The sequence below is a fragment of the Gordionus sp. m RMFG-2023 genome, chromosome 1, assembly GCF_954871325.1.
Source record: "Gordionus sp. m RMFG-2023 chromosome 1, tfGorSpeb1-WG-v2, whole genome shotgun sequence".
Classification (NCBI taxonomy): Eukaryota; Metazoa; Nematomorpha; class Gordioida; order Chordodea; family Parachordodidae; genus Gordionus; species Gordionus sp. m RMFG-2023.
In genome coordinates, this window is record NC_088775.1 from 5908332 (window position 1) to 5930327 (window position 21996).

The 21996-nt window shown below is 29.0% G+C and overlaps 2 protein-coding genes across 2 annotated transcripts; one reads left to right on the plus strand and one right to left on the minus strand.

The window, feature by feature from the left end:
• The first annotated feature begins 5184 nt into the window (after nucleotides 1–5184).
• Nucleotides 5185–10754, plus strand: LOC135931143 (urocanate hydratase-like). Its single transcript, XM_065468044.1, has 7 exons — nucleotides 5185–5378; nucleotides 7069–7199; nucleotides 7691–7844; nucleotides 7921–8298; nucleotides 9075–9161; nucleotides 9225–9376; nucleotides 9421–10754. Exons 1-7 carry the CDS (start codon nucleotides 5244–5246, stop codon nucleotides 10586–10588), a joined length of 2205 nt encoding a protein of 734 aa, XP_065324116.1. The 5' UTR covers nucleotides 5185–5243; the 3' UTR covers nucleotides 10589–10754.
• LOC135931144 (acetylcholinesterase-like) lies at nucleotides 10745–15390 on the minus strand. Its single transcript, XM_065468046.1, has 4 exons — nucleotides 14399–15390; nucleotides 13169–13877; nucleotides 12051–12226; nucleotides 10745–11033 (listed from the first exon to the last, which is right to left on the minus strand). Exons 1-4 carry the CDS (start codon nucleotides 15324–15326, stop codon nucleotides 10885–10887), a joined length of 1962 nt encoding a protein of 653 aa, XP_065324118.1. The 5' UTR covers nucleotides 15327–15390; the 3' UTR covers nucleotides 10745–10884.
• Nucleotides 15391–21996: the final 6606 nt, after the last annotated feature.

Sequence of the window (21996 nt, forward strand, 5' to 3'; positions counted from 1 at the left end):
GCACGCTTTCCTATTTCACTGACCTCTTGTTAGTTAAGGCCTATATAATATGACATAATTTCAGTCCCAAAACTAAACAACATTTCTCATATTCTTGGGGGATAGAATTCTCTATCCAATGAAGGCTCGGTCTCATAGTTAAAATCGGGTCTTATGAGGGCGACCTTACCGTTTTTTCAGGAAAAAGTGCAAAATTGTCTTGTCCTTGCCTTACTAATGAAAACACTGAAGAACCAGTGTTGACAAAGGCATCTTTTACTGCCGAAAGCGTTTGCCATGGCGTACCAAATATGAAGACTTAATTTGCGAGCACTTAAATAGGTGGGCATGGTCTTGAAACCATTTAACAACTTTAGGACCGAAATTCCATGGTGGAGAGTACAGTTTTTATTTTTGTAATTCATCTGGCATAAATGCCCCCTGCAACCAAAACGTTGACGCCCTCGCACTTGCCGAATTTCAAAAAATAACTAAATATAGTCCCATCGATCTTTCTTAACATTCATACCCATTGCTTGCTCTACTCTTCAACCTCTTTTAATAGCCAAGCTCCATTTTTTTAGAGAATTAAGTAGACTATTAGCAAAAAGCCCAAAGAACTAAAATAATCTCTCTTATTGCAACAAAAGCTCGCTACAGCAATCGTTTGACTCTAACCACCTAAGCTTTGTATCTTCTATCAAATAATCTCCTATACTTTTTCTAATATTATCATATTCACTTCCCTAGATTATCTTTGTTAAAATTCCTTGATATCTTCTTAAACTTCTGCTATTTATTTTTTCCCCCCTTAAGCATATAAATAATTAAGGTCATGTTTATATATTAAAAAATAGTAAATAATATATTCACCTAAATAAATAAATAAAAAATGTCGGGGGAAAAAAATACTGGTCATCAAGAACAAAATACTTTTTTTTATATCTATATTATAATTCTCCGATGTCATCGCTATGTCACATATCATCGTGACTGTAAATAAAAAAAATTTTTATCAGGCGTGCGATTTTTGATTTTTTCTTAAATACTATAGAAAATAATTATCTCCATTTTAGATTTATTTTTAAAAATATTTTTATTAACATAGAAAGACTATTCTTCTTATAGTATCAAATATTTTACTCAGAGAGTTATATAAGTATAAAAAATTGGTAGGAAAGGAAGTAAAATAAAAAAGGAAACTGTCCATATTTATGTCATTTATTTTAAGAATAATGATGCCGGTTATTTTGGAGTATTTATTAAAATTGATATATTCAATAATACTAGATATTTTATGATTGTATGTAATAGGGGTAGACGGGGCCCCCTTCAGATATTTATCAATTTTTGTGAATATCATTTCAAGCTAATAAAAATATTAGTCCTCTCCCCACCCCCTGTCCCCCAAAAATGTATGCATTTCCCATAAACAATAATTCGAAGGAAAGAATGTAAAAGTTAATATATTTTTTAAACTAAAACTATTGATTACGATTTATACTTTATTGGAAAAAAAGCAATTTATATATAAAAAGTGAAACCAAAAATGTGTTTTTAGGAAATGAAATATAAGCCAAAGATAAGTCTTAAGACAAAAGTGAAATGTGATACAATTACTATAAATAGATCCATAAAATTACTAAATAATATAATATCTCAAATATTATTTTTTTATAAAGTGAGTAACTTTAACTTAAAGTATAATTATAAAATTATTGATAAAATTAAGTAAACATTAACTCATAAAATAAATAGCGGAATATTATGTGTCTTAGATTTACATTATATCTAATTTTATCTAATAACGTATGACAATCAAATAATTTTACCAATAGAAAATTATATACAGAAGACTATAGAATGTTGATAAGGACATCAGAAAATATCTTTAAGAATATGGGTATATATAAACTAAGAAAACCCGGCCGAAGACCGGGCAAAAGCGGGCCAGCCTGCCCAAATGGGGTCTGGGGGCGAAGCTCCCAGAAATTTTTAATTCCCCCCCCCCCTTAGCTTATTTTATAAGTACATGGAAGGTGATATCACGTGTAAATTATAATTAATTTTCTTTATAAATGTATGAAATTTTGTATTAAATTGTATGTTTTAATGTATAAAAATTTAATATAATATATTTATATTATTGATAGGAATAGTTTATAACTATTGGTGTACTGATAGAACATTTAAGACGCATTATTACTATTTTTTAGCTGATTCATATAAATAATTAGAAAAATTATATTTATAAAAAAAACACATTTGTATATATAATATAAATAAAAAAAAATTAAACCTGCTACAGATTATCTTTTTTTAGCCTTGTTCTTGTAAAATACAAAACAAAAATTAACCATTGTGAAAAAAAAAATAGTAATAAAATATCAGAAAATTAGAGGATTTTATATAAGTCTATAAGGACTTTTATAATGACGTTAAAATATTAATTCTAAAAGATTTTATTTAGTTTCTGGTATTTCTTTAATCTTTCGATGACCCAGGTTCTGTAATTGGAATTGAATAACAAATTAACATAAAAAGTACAACTTATGTACACATATTCTAACGTTATAAAAAAAATATAAACATTAACTAGAACTTCCTTAGAATATTTTGTGTACAAAATATCTACTATCATTTGAAGGACTGATACTGGTAGCAATAGAAACACAAATTGAAATGTTAAGATGATCAACGTTTTCTTGAGTTGTTTATTTTCGGATAACTTTTTGGAATGCCAACTATTAGGGGAATTTAAGCCAGAAGGTTCAATATTTAGTGATACACTATTTTTAGTCATTGTAGGCAGATTTTCGTACGATTGAATGATATATAAATATTATCAGCTACTTTTACACTTCTTTTGATAAGTATAATTTTGCATAAAATCATCATGGAAAATGGTAGTAACACAGCAAAAATTTCTCTGAAAACTTCGTAAGTTATCAAAAGATGCATATGGCTAGTGTCAGGTCCAAATTCTTGTAATCGGTAATAATAGACATAATCCTCTGTGTATAATTTTTTTCCCCGTTTACTAGCGTTGCATATAATTTTGCCTTATACAAAGTAAACCATTTGTAAGTAGGAAAATACCATATGATCGAGTATGTGAGACTCAAGAGCATAGCAATTTTGTCTTTTTTAATATTATCTAATAAGTTGTACTTGAATGGGAATACAACTACAATCAGTTGATTCGTGAAGAAGAGTACATAAATGAAGAAACCAAAATTTAACGATTTCGAAATGGGATATGATAATGCGCCAAATATATAATCCAACCTTAGAACCTCCAGATATGGTTTTCTGGATGTTCTCGTCCATAAATTTTGAGAAAGGGTGAAATGATCAGGCCCAAGACATTAATTAAATTCACCAAAAAAAACACTTTAACAAATATTCGTTAACATTAACAGTACGCTTCATCCCGATGGAAGAGAACGTACCACCATTTCCACACCTTGTATTTAGCAGCAACAAATTTTGAGGGTCTGAAGATGAGGTAATGGGCGAATTTTTCCTAAACCATTTTCTAGCTGATCGCTGCACAGTTTTAAATATCGTATTCTTTACACATTTAGTAAAAAGTTTGAGATTTGCGCACACATCATTGATCACAGATGGATTATATGTGAAAATTGCTCCGAATATATTCCCGATGACTCCCGAAATCAAAATAAATATTACAGCAAATTTTGATAAACCAGTTTATTTTGGAATTGTCAAGGATTTCTAGCGAGGAATATTCGGAACAAATTTGCTGTTCTTCCATAAATTGAGAGCAGTGGCCCCTACAACGGGGGGGGGGGGGAGTCGAAGCAACTGCTTGTAAATTTGAGTGGGGTTACTTTATATATAAAAAATTTTAATTTTGAGTGGGGGGATCTACAATTCCTAATATAGGTATATTCTAAACATGCTGGATTACATTTTCGGTAAAATTATATTTCTAAATTATAAAAAAAGCTCTCAAAAAATGATTTAAAGTTTAAAAAATAATACATTGGAAAAATCATATTGCCGCTAACATACATTATCCATCACCAGAGCTTTGATAAGTTATAGTTACTAGGTAAATTGTTTATAACATAGTGTTTCTACCTATATGCATATTTGTATATATATTTTATAGCGCCAATATTTTTCTTCCAATAAAATATTATTTTTATATTTAATATCAATTTACTCAGTGCATTTTTTAAAAAATTTTAAAAAAATCTGATTTTACTGGAAAATTCAGGGATTTGTAGTATACCTACCCTATTTCAAACAATTATACCATGTATCTTTGAGCAGTTTTTAATTAATAATGATAAAAAATCTACGGAAAAATTAGCATAAATTAAAAGGTAATTAAATTTTTCACCATTTTATGGATTGTAATGTTTAGGTTAGTAAGTATTCTACCCAATACTGGAATTAAATTGGCAAAGTTATTTTTTTTAAACCTAAAAATAAGGCGTTTAATTTGGTTTAAAGTTGAAAAAATAACACATTACAGGAAAAAGCACATTGAAATTAAAATAAATATTGCATATTACATATATAAAACTTGGTTAAATATTTTTATAAATCAACATATTTAAATATTTGATAAAAATAAATGGTGAATGTAAAGTTGCTAATTATCCAACCCATCAATAGCGTAAACCAGGAGTTTGAAAAAAAAAATCCTTGAAGATTTATTTAATAATTCTTGATTTCATTTTGAAAGAGTTACTTATAAAAGATTTTATCTTGACATTTTTAGGTAAAATTTGATTTAAAATCTCTGTTCTTCAAATATAATCATTAAGTAAATTTTGATTTTTTACTTTTAATTGGTATTAAAAAAAATAGGTAGATATTGGGAATAATATTAATATATACACACAATGAAAATGTTATAATTTTAGGTGGCCAACATATAAACTATAAAACAAACATCTTTAAAATAAAAATATATGGTTTTCTGTAAAAACAAATATTAATTAATTTACCATCATTTATATGTAACATCATATCATCTTAATCTTAAATATTAAATATAATTCTTCATTCGCTAGCCATTCATCATCATAAATAGAAGAATTACAACGGAAAAAAATAAATAAATAGAAGAATAAAAGCAGAAAAATAGAAAAAAAATATATATATATAAAATTTCAATGAGGAAAAAAAAAGGCATGTGATTTGAAATTTAACAAATCATTATCTTCCTTTTTTTTATTTAAATATAATAAGAAAGAATTTTTTTTTGATTTTATCTCATTCAAAGAATGAATTTATTAGATTCTTTAGATAAAATATGCCAAGGTATTCCAGTGGATCCACTTCCTCAGTTTAGACCGATAGATGATTCCGTAATCCATGCACCTTTTAAAAACAACGATCTGAACGAACAAGACAGAAAGGTAATAAAATAAAAATTTATTTTTAAAACAAACATTGTTGGTAACTTAGATTAACCTTAGAAAGCCTATTATGTTAAGGTTGAGTACTACCCCCAAAAAGAATTTTAAAATGTATAATTACTTTAAACTCTCTAGGTATTTCCTATTGTAGATTGTTTTTAATAGCTAATTTTTTGGTTTCTTGTGAGTTTAACTGTTATTATTTTTTTTGGAACTTAGAGCTGGGGGTATCCCTGCATGAGACACCAACCTTCAAATTATTTATCATAATTTTGAAAATGCTTTTATTTTGTATATCATTATTTATCGTTTGAAAATTCTATTATATGATTATTTGTACCTTGAAGTAACTAACTCAATATTTCATCCAGAAAAATAATAGGCAAGTCCGAGAATTTAAATCATAAATGGTGTAAAGGTTTGGACATCTATTAGCGAAAACTCGAAATTTTAGGCAATTATTTTTCTAACTAAAAAATATTGAGTTTGCCGGTTTTAAAAATCGGCTCAAATCGAGCCGTTTGACAACAATTTTATTATGAGATTATGGTATGGGGTTCGTATAAATCCCATAGTGTTTTTCACGTTATTTTTAATATAACTATAATTAGAGCCTTGTAATCATGTCCAGTCTCCGGGTTGGACGTTGATTTCTAAGTATTTTATTAGTTAGAAAATTATTCCATTTTTCCTTTAAGACTTTTATACACATGTTTTTTTTACATATTTTTTTCCCCGATTTCCTTAAAAAAAAAACTCTTTTATTCCAGTTCAATAATTTTTAACTCGGATTGGATCAGGATAACCATACATCTTGCCGGCTCGCATTGCTAGCGCACAATTCCGATGTAGAGCTCTACTTTCAATTATTTCTCTTCCAATTTAAAAAAAAATAAAAAAAAGTTACACCATGATTCGTCTCATAAAGTTTTCTCGATTTCATAGTTTAGACTTAGGGTCCCAAAAATCTTAAATTTTACAAAATATTTTTAGGCTAGGTTATATAATTTATTAATCTTTGTCTAAGTATCTCTATTCAGGCAGCTATTTAGATTTTTTTTTAAAAAGAAAAATTCAAAGTTTAAGTTGGGTATCTACATTTGTCAGCCCTAATTAGCTCTTATCATTTAGGCTTTTTTTTCTGAACAATAAAAAGGGATACGTTTTTCTCAAACAGAAACTATATTTAGTCGCAGGGGCACTGGACCTGTGTTGTTAAACAGCTCGATTTGAGCCGATTTTTATAAACTGTTAACTCAATATTTTTTCCAGAATAAAAGTTATGCAAGTCTTAAGATTTTGCTCATAGACATCTATTAACTAAATTTCGAATCTTATGCCAAGTTTTTTGGGTAATTTAATAACACTAGCACTGGGCCTAAACTAACAGGGACTTCTTGAACCAAATCTAGAATTCTTTCTTTTAAAACTGGTACCCAACCTAAACACCCCCCCCCCTTCCCAAAAAAAATAAACTTATTTAGGCGAATAGAAACTTGTGGGTTCTAATTTAATACTAGTTCAATTTTATACCAAATGTTAGAATTATAAATTGAGGAATATTAAAAATTTTAAATTATACTAAATCATTAATATTCACTCATATTTTAAATCACAATTTCAATCTCCATTATCTTCTTTGCATCCAGCGAAATGTCATATAAAATAATTCTACAAAAAAAAATCTTAGCAAGCGGTTTCTAATGCATTGCGATACTTCCCTCCTATAACGCATTCTATATTGGGTCCGGAATTTAAAGAAGAACTCATTTCGTATGGTCATATATACATGTATAGATTTAGGCCACACTTGGGAATGAAGTAAAATAAATCTCTTGTTATATCTAAATTTAACATATATAATTTTTTTTAAATGAAAAACTGATCCCCAATCTTAGAAAATCGAATGGAATCTAATCCTGTTCTATTTTCTAAATGATTCATCCGACTTTGTTTTAGTTCAGATTATGGGGTAGTCTAAACCGGTTCCAGTTAATCTACATTATTTTAAACCTTTGCAAAGTATCATTTCTATCCTGTAAAATAAATATCATTTCGAAGGATGTAAAAATCACAGCTGAGCTCAAATCTTTAGAAATCAAATGGAATCTAGTCCAGTTCTATTTTCTAAATGATGCATCCAATTTTGTTCTTTTTCAAATTTTGGGGCAGTCTAAACCAATCCCAGTTGATCTACATTATTTTAAAGCTTTGTAAAGTATCATTTTTTAAGGATGTTAAAAATAAGCCTTTTAAAATGATCTTATTTACATGAAATTACAGTTATGAGATAAAAATTACATATTTTATAGGGCCTATCCAATCAATGAATATCCCGGAAATTTGATCGATTGTAAAGCTATCATGTTGATGATTATGAATAATTTGGACCCGAATATCGCTCAATATCCCCACGAACTCGTGACTTACGGCTCAAACGGTCAAGTTTTTTCGAATTGGGCTCAAGTTTATACAAAACTTTAATTTATTTTATTACATATTTTATTACAGATAATATATTATATTATTACTCAATAATCAGTTTTTACTCACCATGAAATATCTGGCGGAAATGGTGGATAATCAAACTCTAATCATGTATTCCGGGCATCCATTAGGCCTGTTTCCAAATCGACCTATTTATGATTCGTACATGAATGGCTCTGGTGATGCTGGCAGGGAGTTACATCGAAACTCCGAATACCATCCCCGAATGATAATATCGAACGGGATGATGGTGCCTAATTATTCGAACCCTGACACTTACGATAAATTATTCGCCTTGGGTGTAACCATGTATGGACAAATGACAGCTGGAAGCTTTTGCTATATCGGTCCACAAGGTATCATTCACGGGACGGTTATCACTCTTCGTAATGTGGCTAGAAAATATTTTAATACATCGGAATTGGCCGGGAAAGTAAAAACGATATTTTTTTTAAATGGATAATTTAAAAATGAGAACAAATTATTTGCCTAATTTTTAATCGAAATGCGCAATTTTTGTATCAGGTTTTGCATACTTGTAAAATTTAAATTAAATAGTTTAGTTAGTTTTATAGTTAGGGTTCAATCAAATTACTAGCATGAAGCAAATGTTTTATCCTAAATACTTGGGCGGATAGCTTAGATAAGGGTGAAGTAGGGAGATAGGTTGTTAGAAACGGCTCAGAGCGAGCCGTTTACAAATTAGGTTGGAATAAACTCAAATATAGGTCGTAGATTCTATTCGAAAAAAAAACTAAGCTGAATTTTTTCTTAATTCCAAATTCTTATTGAAAAAGAACTAGAGTCTTGCAGGCTCGACCCGGATGCACGGACCGAGCCCGTATTTTAAATTTTTTAACTATACCTGGGCCGGGCCGAATATTTTAAAACCAAATAGTTTAAATCGCCATTTAACTATAAAAATTAAAAATAAATATAATATATTTTCAAAAAATCCGGGCCAGGCCGTGCAAATGGCACCTTTGCAGGTCTCAGGGAAAATCAAATAATTTATATATGAAACTAATTATTTTAAAACTGTGCATTATCTAGATAACATAAATTTAAATATTTTTTTAGATCTAAATTGTCTTTTAAATAGTCCTAAAAGCAAAAAAAAAATAGTTCATTTAGCAAATTAAATTTTTAAAAGTGAAGGAAATAATGTGTAAATTAAGAAGTCGGTAACTATTATTTTTCTCTTCGTAGGTTTTCGTATCATCCGGTTTAGGTGGAATGAGTGGCGCTCAAGCGAAAGCGACAAAAATAGTAGGATGCATTGGAGTTATAGCGGAAGTAAATTTTAAGGATATATATATACACACATTTCAATTTTAAATTTTTCATTCGCCAATTTAGATCTGCTCAAAAACAATTGATAAGAGGCTCCAACAGGGGTGGGTCGACGAAGTGATTGAAGACTTGGGAATATGCATAGAAAGGATAAGGAAAGCTAGGTCTCATAAGGAATGTGTTAGTATAGCGTACCAGGGAAATATAGTGGATTTATGGTATAATTCAAATTTAATTCAAATTAATTCACCCAATTTCTTAGGAAAGCTATTGAATGTGATTACGAAAAGACTAAAGAGAAGTTGGTAGATTTAGGATCCGATCAAACCTCTCTTCATAATCCATATAATGGGGGATACTACCCATGTGGGTATAGCATATCTGAATCAAAGGAAATGATGATGCGCCATCCTGATACGTTTAAGATGGCTGTTAAAGAAAGCTTATGCCTACAAGTTTGCTCTATAAACAGTATTGTTAAGAGAACTGGTATGGTATTTTGGGATTACGGAAACGCTTTCCTCATCGAGGCTTCGAAACTAGGAGCCGATATATATAGTCCTAGCGATAAATCTAAATTTCGTTATCCTTCTTATGTACAAGATATAATGGGAGAAGTCTTTGCCTTAGGATTCGGTCCTTTTCGCTGGATTTGTACTAGTGGCTTGGATTCAGATTTAATCGAAACTGATAGGATCGCTATATTTATATTGGAAAATCTTTTAAACATATACTCCTTAGAAGAGAATCACGTGTCTGCATTCAATGACTTGTCCACAAAGTTATTGACGAGGGCAAAAATTTTACAACTATATGAGGATAACTTAAATTGGATCAAGCATGCGGCCTCTCATCCTTGTTCTTATTTGACCGTCGGAACTAAAGCAAGAATATTATACTCCGATAGTAGAGGTCGGACTGATTTGGCCTGTGCATTTAACGATGCCGTCAAATCGGGTATCCTTAAAGGTCCAGTGGTAGTCAGTAGGGATCATCATGATGTATCAGGAGCCGATAGTCCATTTAGAGAAACATCTGATATTTATGATGGCTCATCTTTTTGCAGTGACATGTCGGTTCAAAATGCTTTGGGGAACGTCTCAAGAGGGGCCACCTGGGTAGCTATACACAACGGAGGAGGAGTAGGTTGGGGAAGGTCTATTAACAATGGATTCGGTTTAGTATTGGATGGCAGTGATGGGGCCAGGCAGAGAGCGGTCTCTTTGTTAAGTTGGGACGTTCTACATGGAATGGCGAGACGATGCTGGGCTAAATCAAGTCTGAAGGAATGTTTCTGCGGTAAGGGTCTTACTCAAGAAGAAAATAAGAATATTCTTTGTCATGAAACAAAATATTTATTAGATAATATGATGCAGCAGGACCCGCTTTTAAAAATAACATTGCCTTACCAAAATAATTATATTCTATGACCACTTTCTGATCATTTCAAATATTTGATTATTAACATTATTAACATTATTATAGTGGGTAGATAAATTTTCGGTAGTGATATACCTAATATTTATACAGTTAATGTGCTAGCAAATCAAATGTTATATTACATGTACACAACATTTATTTATTAATAAATACCTGATTTCGTCACTCAAATAAATATAGATATTACTGTTATAATAATACATTTATATACATTGGTAAATAATATAAATTAGCTAATTATACAATGTATAAATTAAGATAACACTAAATATATTTTTGCCCATATTTATATCTTATTGGTTATGGCGCAATTTTCATATTTTGTATTTTGACGGGTAACGTATTTATCGAATTGTAATTTCCAATCCACAATGTATTTGGTTTTCCAATCATTAAACTGCGATTTCCATTGAATTTCGGTGTCGCTCAGGTCCTCTGCACGTTGTGTTATGAGTTTAAAAGAAAAAATAATGTTATAAGATGAGATAAAATATGGTGATCACTATTAATAGTATATTTTTCCTAATGAGGTAGCCAGATACTAAATGAGTGAGGTGAAGAGGGGGGGGGGGGGGGTAGGAACAGATTGCTTCCATTTTTTGAGTAAGGGTAGGGGATAGACATTTAATGGGTAAAAATTAGATTGCAAATCTTATATTGCTGATAGGATTCAGCAGATGAAACTTTCATGCTAGGGGTAGGATAAATTTATTCCGGGGGTTATCAAATTTTTAGTTGAATTAGGACAAAATGAGTCGGTGTAAAAATTAATACTTTTATAGACCTATTATTAAAATGATGTTGCTAAACATCGACCAAACCTATATATTACATATAAATCATAGACATTATTTTCAAAATAAAACTTTCTACTAAATTTAAAAGGGTTAGACATTCTCAGCAAACTCATTCATCCATATAATACATTTAATAATGCATTCATTGTAAATGAGGTAATTTTTTTAAATTGAATTCATGTTTTAAAAAATTACTCTTTTACATTTTCATTATAATTTTAAAAAGTATAGTTAATAATGTGAAAATATCGCCGCGGAAGGATAAGAAATTTTTTTAGGGTAGTAGATATAGGTTATAGAGGGAGGGTTTGCATCCAGGGAAAATCCTGTCATGTAGACACTGGACGTAGCTAGTATCTGAGAAAAATTATTTTGATACAACACCCCTAAATTTATCTCCATCTCCCACTATCGACTCATAACCCCTCCCAAAGAGCCACATCTTATCTCCTTTAAATTATATTATATGGAGGCATCCCCGTTTAACTAGACAGGGGGGCTATCTATAAAGAAAAAAATTATTTTGCATTTGAATAAAAAGTTTTTTTTAATACGGCTGAATGCTGAGAGCTTAGCAACTCCATTATAATAATAAAGCATTATTAAAACATCCTCTGTTATTATATAGATGAAATATTTCATTTAAGTAATAAACCTGTTGCCGTCATAAGATCCGGAATAAATTCTTGCCAAAAGGCGCATTGTTTAGTTCTAGGACCCTTGCCTATATCATGGGAATCGACTGATAGTCTTAAGAATTCTCTGTTTTGTGTAGTGTGAAGAGGCCATTGAATTTCGGACCATTTCCCATCTTCATTAATATTTGGATTACTAGATTATAATTTTTAAAAAGAAAAATGCTATATTTACTTGTTAAATTTTTTTTTTAAATAAGAGATTGGAGTAATTTGTAAATACATTTCGAAAATAACCAGTTACGATATCATTTTTAAAAGATATACTAAGTTACATAACAATGAATGTAACTAATTAAAAAAAATTATGTATCTTATTTTTAAAAATCCCATTAGATAATTAAAATAAAGGTCTAGGGCCAGACTGAGCCTTTTCAGAATGTCTTGGTGCGCCTACGGGCCCATTCAAGGCCTCTCATTAATATAGCTGCCTTTCCACTACTGCCAGAATTTTCGTAAGAAAGAGTGAGGAATTTTTTTTAGGCGATTTTTTTTATCAACATAATTTTAAGGGATATATTAAGGTTCCCTCTTTGAAGAACTAGAATTTTGGCTGGATTACATTTTTTGGTGTTTTTTGAAAAAAAAAAGCAAATCATTATTTTATATATATTTTTTAATATGGTTAATAATGGCACATTTATAGTTGGGTAATTACTGTATTTTTAACTGTTTGAGCCTATTTTAGCGGGCTAAAATAGGATAATCAGAGTTTCTAATAAAAAATAATCAGTTTGGCCTCGGGGTTTTTCTTACAAATATATCAGCTCAAGTAACTAATAAAAATTAAAACGCCTTAATGTTAAAGAACTTTCTCCGGCACGCGCCACTAGATTTAGCCAAATTAGCCTGCTAACTATAGACACATTGTATTCAATTTTGAGGTAGAAGGGAAGGGGGATAGTTGGGGAAAATTAGTTTAAAATGATATTTACGAAAGTTGACAAATTTGCGAAAGTATGTTATTAAAATAACTAAATTATATCATAAAAATGTATACTACTACAAATTAATTTTTTATAAACTTTTTCATTAAATTGAGATTCATTAAATTTGTATAAATCTTTCTATTTTATACCCAGTTTTCGCGAAATTGGTCCAAAATTTCATCATATTACGACTGAGTTCGATTTCCTCTGGCTTGTAACCTTTGCCAGGAACCAAGGGTTCCCCAAAAATGTAATTAATCTCATCGGCATGCATGACTCCCATCCAGGTTGGCCACGGGTTTTGAGAAGATCGGTGCGAAAAGTAATATTTGAAAACGTTTATCCCAGTTTTGGCGTAGGCGTACGCCATTTGGTTGACACCGCACGTGAAATAAAAATCCCCGACGCTTTTATCGAAAGCGTCAAGTACATTCAGATTATTGTTCGCGTCTTCCCAATTCGTGTACTCGTACAGAATAGCCTTGTGGCCTATTTGGTTGAATTGAGGGAACAAGTCCGTGAGCGATTTGGCGAATTGAGATTTTTCCAAGATGACTTTCTTATCCAGAGGTAAAAATAAGTTCGGTAACTGATAAATATTGAAGTAAGTGCCTTCTTCGCCATTCGTGCCGATCAGTACGCTAGTTTTTTTGAATTTTTTCTTTTGTAACAACGCCTGAGGGCTCTCCTCGAACCAAACACCGTCCACGACGGGCACGAACGGAAATTTCATATACTCCGTTGTGACCCAATCGTGCGTGACAATGTCCCAGGGATCTGCCGATCTCAGACACTCGATGGTAGCTTGAAGGGTGTCTGTCTTAAAAGGGCAATCAAGTCCTTCGGCTAATCTTAGACCTGCATAATAATTTTTTTTAAAAAACTATATTTTATTTTTTATCTTCAACTTTGTAATGATCCCTTTTTGTTCATAAATTGCTAGAAATTAAAACATTAATGACACCATTTCCTGGTTAAATACAATTAGAGTTTAGCACGATCTGTTAAGAGTTTTATGTCGGTTTTCCGGCCCAGTCCATTAAGTTATTTTGTACGACCTGTCAAGTAAAAAAAATTTTAAATTAGGTACCCGAGTTTAAAAAAAAAACTTTCATATAAGAAAAAATTCTTAAATAAATTTTTTTTTTGATAAGGCATCAGCTAAAAAAAAAATGAAATTGATATATTTTAATCCTTACTTAATTAATTTTCTCTTTTTGTGGGAAGATCATGTCCCTTAAAATATTTGACTTTTACACAAATTCCTCCGCCCAAATTTTTTTTTACCCACCCTGGCTGGCCAGACCTGCGTATTATTAGCATTAATAAAATATATATGAGCAAAGATATACATCATTGAATCTTTTTAGAAATAAAACCTCTTTTAACGGCCTCTTGTGGTGTCACTGTAGCCCAATAGTTTGTAGATGTCCCGCTTTCTAGTATAGCTCTCTCGAAGTATCTCCAACTTCCGGGTGAAATCATGTGCATATCTACGCTCGAGGCCCCGGCGCTTTCGCCGAATAGGGTTATCCTATGAGGATCTCCCCCAAACTCAGCTATATTATCGTGAATCCATTGCATGGCCAATCTCTGGTCGAAAAGCCCGGCGTTTCCTGCAACTTCTGGACGTCCAAGGTATAGATATCCCAAGGAACCAACCCTATAATTAAAGTTGGCCACAATTACATCATTGGAAGATGCCAAAATTCTACCATCATATACGTCTAAGGACGAGGTCCCGCTGTAAAATCCGCCCCCAAATATCCATACCATCACTGCCATTGGTTTACTGGGCCTGGATAGAGCATCGCTGCCATAAGGTACCCATAAGTTGAGGTAGAGACAATCTTCGCTCAAGGGGGTGTTTGGGTTCCACATTTGTGAGCCGCTGAAGTTACCGAATAGTGTGTCGAATATTTGATAGCACGAATTGGGATATTTTGTGGCATTCAGGGTGCCAACCCAGGGTGATATGGGTAAGGGATGTCTAAATCTTAGATCTCCCAGGGGAGGTGTAGCGTAAGGCACGCCTAAGTATGCTATAACTGGATTGAGCGTTGAGGTCAGTTGTTTAACACCTTGCACTTTGCCTTTCGTTGTTTTAACTATGTAATCATCTTCTATGACGGAATTTACGATTAAAGAAAAGGGGTCCTTGATTAAAAATATCAAGGTCAAAAGTACTAAGTACCGTATGGCGAACGAAGCATGATTGTAGGCGATATGATATGTACGCGTTAATTTTGGTTTGTAGACAAATTTGGAAATAATATACAATAAGGGAAATAATAGGTTGTATGACATCTCTTTTAAACGCTTATTAAGATTTTTTTGTTGTTAATATTATTTCATACATTAAATAATATAGACCTTTTAATTAGAAGTAATTTGATTTGGATCATATAATGTCCATAGACCCGGAATATAATTATTATTTTTTTAAAAAATAATCAATGAGTAATGATTAGGAAATAATTTAATACGAATCTCCATTAAGAAATATAACCTGATTTTGTTTTTAATTTTATTTATTTTTTTGCAAAAAAAAAATGATAATTTAATAATTTTCCATTTCATAAAAAGAAATATATTTTTCAAATGGAAAAAAAAAAAATTAAAAATTATATTTAAATTTATCTTTCAAATATTTTTCGCTTCAAAATTTATTTTAACCTATCTCAACAAATTCAATACATTCTTACATGATACCTTTTACTATATTTTTTTTTAAATAATTTAACTTTCTTAATTAACAAAAAAAATTCTTATATTATAAATCAATATAATATATTGTCAAATTAAATCTCTTTTAACCTTTAAGCATAGGTAAATATTATAAATATTGTAAATTTTTTTATTTATAAATGGAGAACTTTATAAATGAACTAGACATTACTCAACAAAATTTTCAGAAAATATTATTAAGGTGAAGCTAGCCACATTATTTTATCATACCAAAAAAATGTATGTGCTGAAATTTTGTCACCTTTCTATCACACGAAAAAGGGATATGATTTATTGTTTGTTTTTTTTTGCTATCTATAGTGATATATGGGTTTAATTAGTCATATTATATTCATAAAAGATAAAGCGAATTTATTCTTATTTTTTTTAAAGAAAATTGGCCTATCAAAAATTGTTTCGTCTAATTTTTTGAATAATCTATCTTCATTATAATTCCTCGTTCTACTTACTTTCACCTCTCTTTCAATTTTTAAAGGGTAAAAGTTGAAAGTTTTATCTCTTAAAGCGTTAAAGAAGTAAACTAATACAAGTCTTAATATACTTCGAACTGATTTTTCGTTAAAAGTGTTGCAAATGTTGAATTAAAGAGAAAAATAAAAATGTTTATTTATTATTTTTTTTTAAATAAACTTTAAAAAAAAAATTTTTGTTGAGTTAAATCGTCGTGAAAAGGTTTATTTTCCTTACTATTAATAGAATTATAAAATTAATCGGATTATCTTATCAATTTCAATTCCGCCTTAACTTTCAGTTTCGCGTGTAACTATCCCCCCGATATATTATTTTACTGTAAATAAAATCAAGGCTAGAATAATCCTTTATAATTAGCAACCGGGGCATATCCGGACCATGACTATTCTAACTTTTTTGGGGAGGCCCGGATCGTAACAGAGCCATAACCGCTATAAATTCAAAGTAAACGAAACTTCACCAAACCGTAACTATAAATAACAAGCTAACTATTAATAGACTCTATTAAAATTTTTAAGGCGTTTTTATTTTAGAATTTTTTTTTTCTTTTTATCCTAGTTATTTATAATTAAAAGGGCCGGGCCGTATATTTTATAACCAAATTTTTGAAATCGCCATTATTAGCTAAAAAAAAAAAAAAAATACAAAATAATATAATATATTTTGAAAAAATCCGAGCCGGGCCTGGAAATTTTGTCTATAAAAAAAGCCGGGCCGGACCGTGCAAATTGTACCTCTGCAGGTCTCTGATAGTTACAATTCTATATAATATCAGTTAACAAAAATTCTTTCAAAATTAAAATCTTAATTTACGTTATGTTTTTAAATTAAGATGGCTCGTAAAAAAAAAATTTTTTGATATTATTTTATAATTAAATTTTTTTTTCTTTTTTTTCTTCCCAAGGATAAAATTTACGCAAGTTTTTTTTTTATTTAAATAAAAAAAAAAGAAATTTTTTAAAAAAAAAAATTATTTTTTTGAGGAAAAACTCATTCCAGTTTTTAAAATCAATAAATATTATGTGGAATTTCTAATAGTAATTTTATTATATATAATTTCAAAGAATATTTTTTTTAAAAAAAAAGGTTGCTTCAGTTTAGACTTTGCCCATCTCTATTGTGGCTAAGTCAAGCATTTAACTTAAAATATTGAATTAAGCTTTGAGTCTCAACTTGAAGATTGATTTTGAATATTTTTGGTTAAATACATAGCTACGTTGTTTTTACAGTTGACTAAAGTATAGTAGTTTAACCACACTACTTCACTTTTGTATTTCGTAAAAATATTAAGGTTCATCTATTTTGTATATTAGTATATATAACCTGATAGTGTTTGTTAAAAAGGCCGATTGAGGTCGATTTTAAATTACCAAATTAAACATTATGTAAGCAAAAAAAAAAGATTTTATACATAGCCGCAGAAATGCTTGGACATCTATTTGCCAAATCACGATGCTTACAGAATATTATTTTAGCTAAAAATCCTGATCGAACCGTTTTAAAAAATCAACCCAATGTAGGGCTTTTTAACAACACTGATACCTGGGTCACATTTAATTTTTATAAAAATATCATTCATTGTGGCGGATACTAAAAAAAAAAAATTAACCATGTTGAGAACTCTTTGCCTGATTCGAGATTCATAAAGCAATTCAGATATATATTTTTAAAAAACAGAAATAGATTCTAGGTGTTCCATTGAGATTTGAAAAAATTGTAATATATTTATAGTGTATTTGAACTGATTAATATCTTAAGGGTAGTATTGTTAAACAACTCTATTTTTAAAAAAAACGGCTAACGCAAGGTTTTAGTCAAAAAAATTATTACGCAAATCTGGATATTTTGCTCACGGACGGCAGAAAGGTTTTAATATCTATTAACGAAATCTCATAAAATCTGAAATTCGCTAAATCGAGCAGTTTAACAACATTAATTCTTAGGTAATCCATGTAAATTGCCAGAATTTAATTGAAAAATTAAAGAGATTGCTAAAAAAAAAAAATTAAGATAAACAATCTAATAATATATATTATATATAGATTAACATTTATACTAAATATGAACTTTAATATGGCGAGTTTTTTAAATGTTAGAGACAGAGAAAATAATTTAATTTATATAGGAGATAATCTATCTAAAAAAAATTGCATTCACTTTTCACTCTATTTTAAAAAGATTAAAATAGTTATAATTGTAGGGTAAAAAAATAAATACAAGACAGAAACTGTGTTAACAAGGTTTTTCTAGATAAGTTTATATTTTATGTTTGATTTGTATATGAGAATAAACCTAACGCGTGCAAATTCATATTGCGAAACTCTGGGATTATTACTTTCCAAGAAGGGGGTATTTCCGTAACATATCGCAAGCGGATATAATATACTAAAGAATAGAGAATAAAAAGAATTCTAGGAACTTTGAAATATATACGGGAAATCTAAAAAAATCTAAAAATATAAAGATAAAATCAGTATTATGATGCTAAATATTGTAGTTATTAACAATTCGTTTTTTTTTAAATAAAAATGCATTTTGAATTTGTCAAGGTTAATAAATAAAAATAACCGTAAAAATAAAAGACAATCATTCTTCTTATTTCTTTAACATTGCCTGAAATTATATTTATATATACCAACCATAAAATTGGCAATTTGTCAACTTTCAAGTAATACTTTGATATTACAAGTCCTTTATTTTTTCCTATAAATTAATATTCTAAAACAATTCCTTTGTGATGTGGCAAGACAAATTAGATAATATTTTTGAAATCTAATAAAATTATTATTATATTTTCTTATTTGACGATTTATTTTCTAATATTTAAAAGCGGCATGTATTTTACAATATCGTAACTTTAATTTTTACTCTAAAAATGTAGTTTTATACTTAATTTTTTTTTATACAAAAATATATCGGGAAAAAGAAAAATATTAAAATTTAATGAAAGGGAGTTTTAAAAAAAAAAATTGTATATTACTATTATTTATATATTTTTTTAAAATTCAAAACTAATTTTCCTTAAGAAGTGTTTATAGTCCCTTCTTTGTACATCTTTTTGATTGCTCAATATTAGTTCATGTTTTTGAAGTCCTTCGATATAAATATGCTTCTTCCTCATAATATGAAAGAATGAATATGATCAAAAATGAGTGTCAGATCTCTTGTTGCCGTAAACCTCCCGATTTTGCCAAAATATACCGTATATTGATTTTACGCTTTTTCCATATGTTTTTATAAAAACTTACACTGTCATTTTTTATTTTAATTCATTTAAACATTTAAAAGGGTATCTTATTTATGGTTATTTTATTCTTTTCCTTTTTTGGAAAAGTTTTTTTTTAGTCTGATCCCAAATTCGGGTTCAGAAGGCATTTTGAAACCTCAGAAATGAAAGGAGATCTATTTATAGACAACCAATCGAACCCGGGGTATGTTCGGGCCCCTTAAAAAAAATTAAGTATCTGTTATCAAAATTTCTAAATAGAGTTTAAAGTTCCTGGACCCTAAGTTCGGGTTCGTAACTTTGGTTTCCATCATTCCATTAACTCTTCTCAATTTGGACACGCGGCTTCCATTCTTACGTATTTATTCCATAAAAAGTACCTTAAACACAATAATTACGATATATTTTAAAGTATTAGGATTGTTAACCAATATATTATTTTTGCTCTTTCTCAATGCCTTTATCTATATTCTTATTTTTATTTATTTTATTATTTCTGTATTCATTTTTATTCTTGTATAATTTTACATTTGTTTTCGGTTTTTAAAAAAATTTTTTTACTCTCTCAACTATACCTATATAAGAATCAAATAAAATCGGTTTAGATTTCAAAGATTTTCAAAATAATAATTTGATATTGGTTAGGTGAGAAAAAATTGTAGCCTTCCAAAAAGAAACATTAAATATGTCAAAATAAGAATGACAGTTTTATTTTTTTAAATGTTCTGTTAGGTTTTAGGTCATGCCCTGGTTCGACTTAATGCTAAGCAGCTGGCTGTTTAGCCGGCTATCTTTAACTAAACAGCCTAAAACGTAGAAGATATTTTTTTTTAAAATAAAGAAAAAAAACAAAATAATAATGATAATGATAAAAACACACAAATAAGAAAAATAACAACGCCCCCAAACACTCAAAACAAACCAAAATAGGGGGCCCTAGCTTCAACTATAATTCTAACTAGGACATTGCCTTAGACCTGAAAGAAGGAAGTGTGGCAAGTTATTACGATTCTCGGGGTTGAGGTTTTTTTTATACTGAAACCAACTTGCTCTTTGTCAGATATGGTCTAGGGTAAGTTTATATTTTTTTTAAATATATGTTATAAGGTAGATTCCTGGCAAGGCCGTTGAGCCCTGGACCGGCGGTACCCGGGGTACTCGGTCCGGCTTATAGCCCAAAAAATATTTTATTTCCTTCTAATTCTTACTTTTTTCTTTTGAGAAGGGGATGGGCGTGGGAGAGAAAATAGCATATACATAAAATATAAATAGACTGAATAAAGATGGAGATCTCCTAGGTCGTCTTTTCCTCATCAGGATCACTTTTTAGGGTAGATCCCCAGTACAATTCTAACAATGAGAGCAGATAAATCTAAATCTCGACCCAATTATTAAGTGATCAAACTTGTTTGAGACTTCACTCTATATATTATTTTATTAATTTTTTTTATCCTAAATAATTTTCTTGCGTTATTTTAAATATTTTTATAATAAATTTTATAATACCTAATCTAATACAAGCCAAAAATCATTCCAAATCCATTATTTTGTAGAAGAAAAAAAATTCACAAAAATAATCGTATAAAACGTGTATTTCCACAGTTGTTCCATGGGAAAATATCATAATATCATAATATTATAAATATAACTATTATAATACCACGTAATTAACTCACTCTTTTTAAATAGTAATATATTTTCTATTTTTGTAAAGATAAGTATTAATTTTTTTATTATTATTATTAATCTTTCAAATAGCAACTATAAAAGTCCAAACTTAATAAAATTTTGTTCATTATAATAATTTTCAAAGAGGTATAAATATATAATATAAAATTTTATTATATAGTTATTATATAATATAAATAAATTATAAGGTAATTTTCTTAAACAATTAAAAGGTGAGAAAAAATATTTTTGGCAAAATAAATATATTAAATAAATTTATTTTTTTTACTTTTTAATGTAGTTTTTGGAATTTTAACAAAAATTATTTTTCCTGCACAATTTTAGCTTGTATAAAATGTCCAAATAAAGTTTTATACATTTATTTATAATATTTATAATTAAATAATTGCATAAATTTATAAGTGCGCCATTAAAAATAATTAATTATAAATAATACGTGATGTAAGAAAATGTTATGAATTTCAATTATTAACAAAAATCATTTATTATTTCGATATTAAAGTAAAATTTTAATCTTAACCAGTTATCCAATCCAAAACGAATATTAAAATAAAAATTTATTTTATGATAATACATAATAATATTGACATGACCCTTTCTTTCCACCCTTATAAATACAATTATATAATTTTAATTTTAATTTAATTTAATCAATTAAAATAAGAATTAAATGTATACATTTTTTTATTATTATTAATTTTATTTTATTTATATATAATTTTTCAATTTTAATTATTCATCACATTTTTTTTAAATAAATTGAGTAATGTCGTCTAACAAATATTTATTACAAACTAGCCAAAATGTTTAAAACAATCATACTCTTATAACATATAGACATAG

Bases quoted from the DNA above. Each gene is read 5' to 3' on its own strand.
- LOC135931144 (XM_065468046.1), bottom strand. From the start codon at position 15,326: ATGTCATACAACCTATTATTTCCCTTATTGTATATTATTTCCAAATTT. The intron at 13,878-14,398 runs GTTTTATTTCTA...ATTATTATGCAG, and splicing joins ACAAGAGGCCGTTAAAAGAG to GTCTAAGATTAGCCGAAGGA. The intron at 12,227-13,168 runs GTATAAAATAGA...ATTATAATCTAG, and splicing joins ACCAATTTCGCGAAAACTGG to TAATCCAAATATTAATGAAG.
- LOC135931143 (XM_065468044.1), top strand. From the start codon at position 5,244: ATGAATTTATTAGATTCTTTAGATAAAATATGCCAAGGTATTCCAGTG. The intron at 8,299-9,074 runs GTAAAAACGATA...TTCTCTTCGTAG, and splicing joins CATCGGAATTGGCCGGGAAA to GTTTTCGTATCATCCGGTTT. The intron at 9,162-9,224 runs GTAAATTTTAAG...TCGCCAATTTAG, and splicing joins GCATTGGAGTTATAGCGGAA to ATCTGCTCAAAAACAATTGA.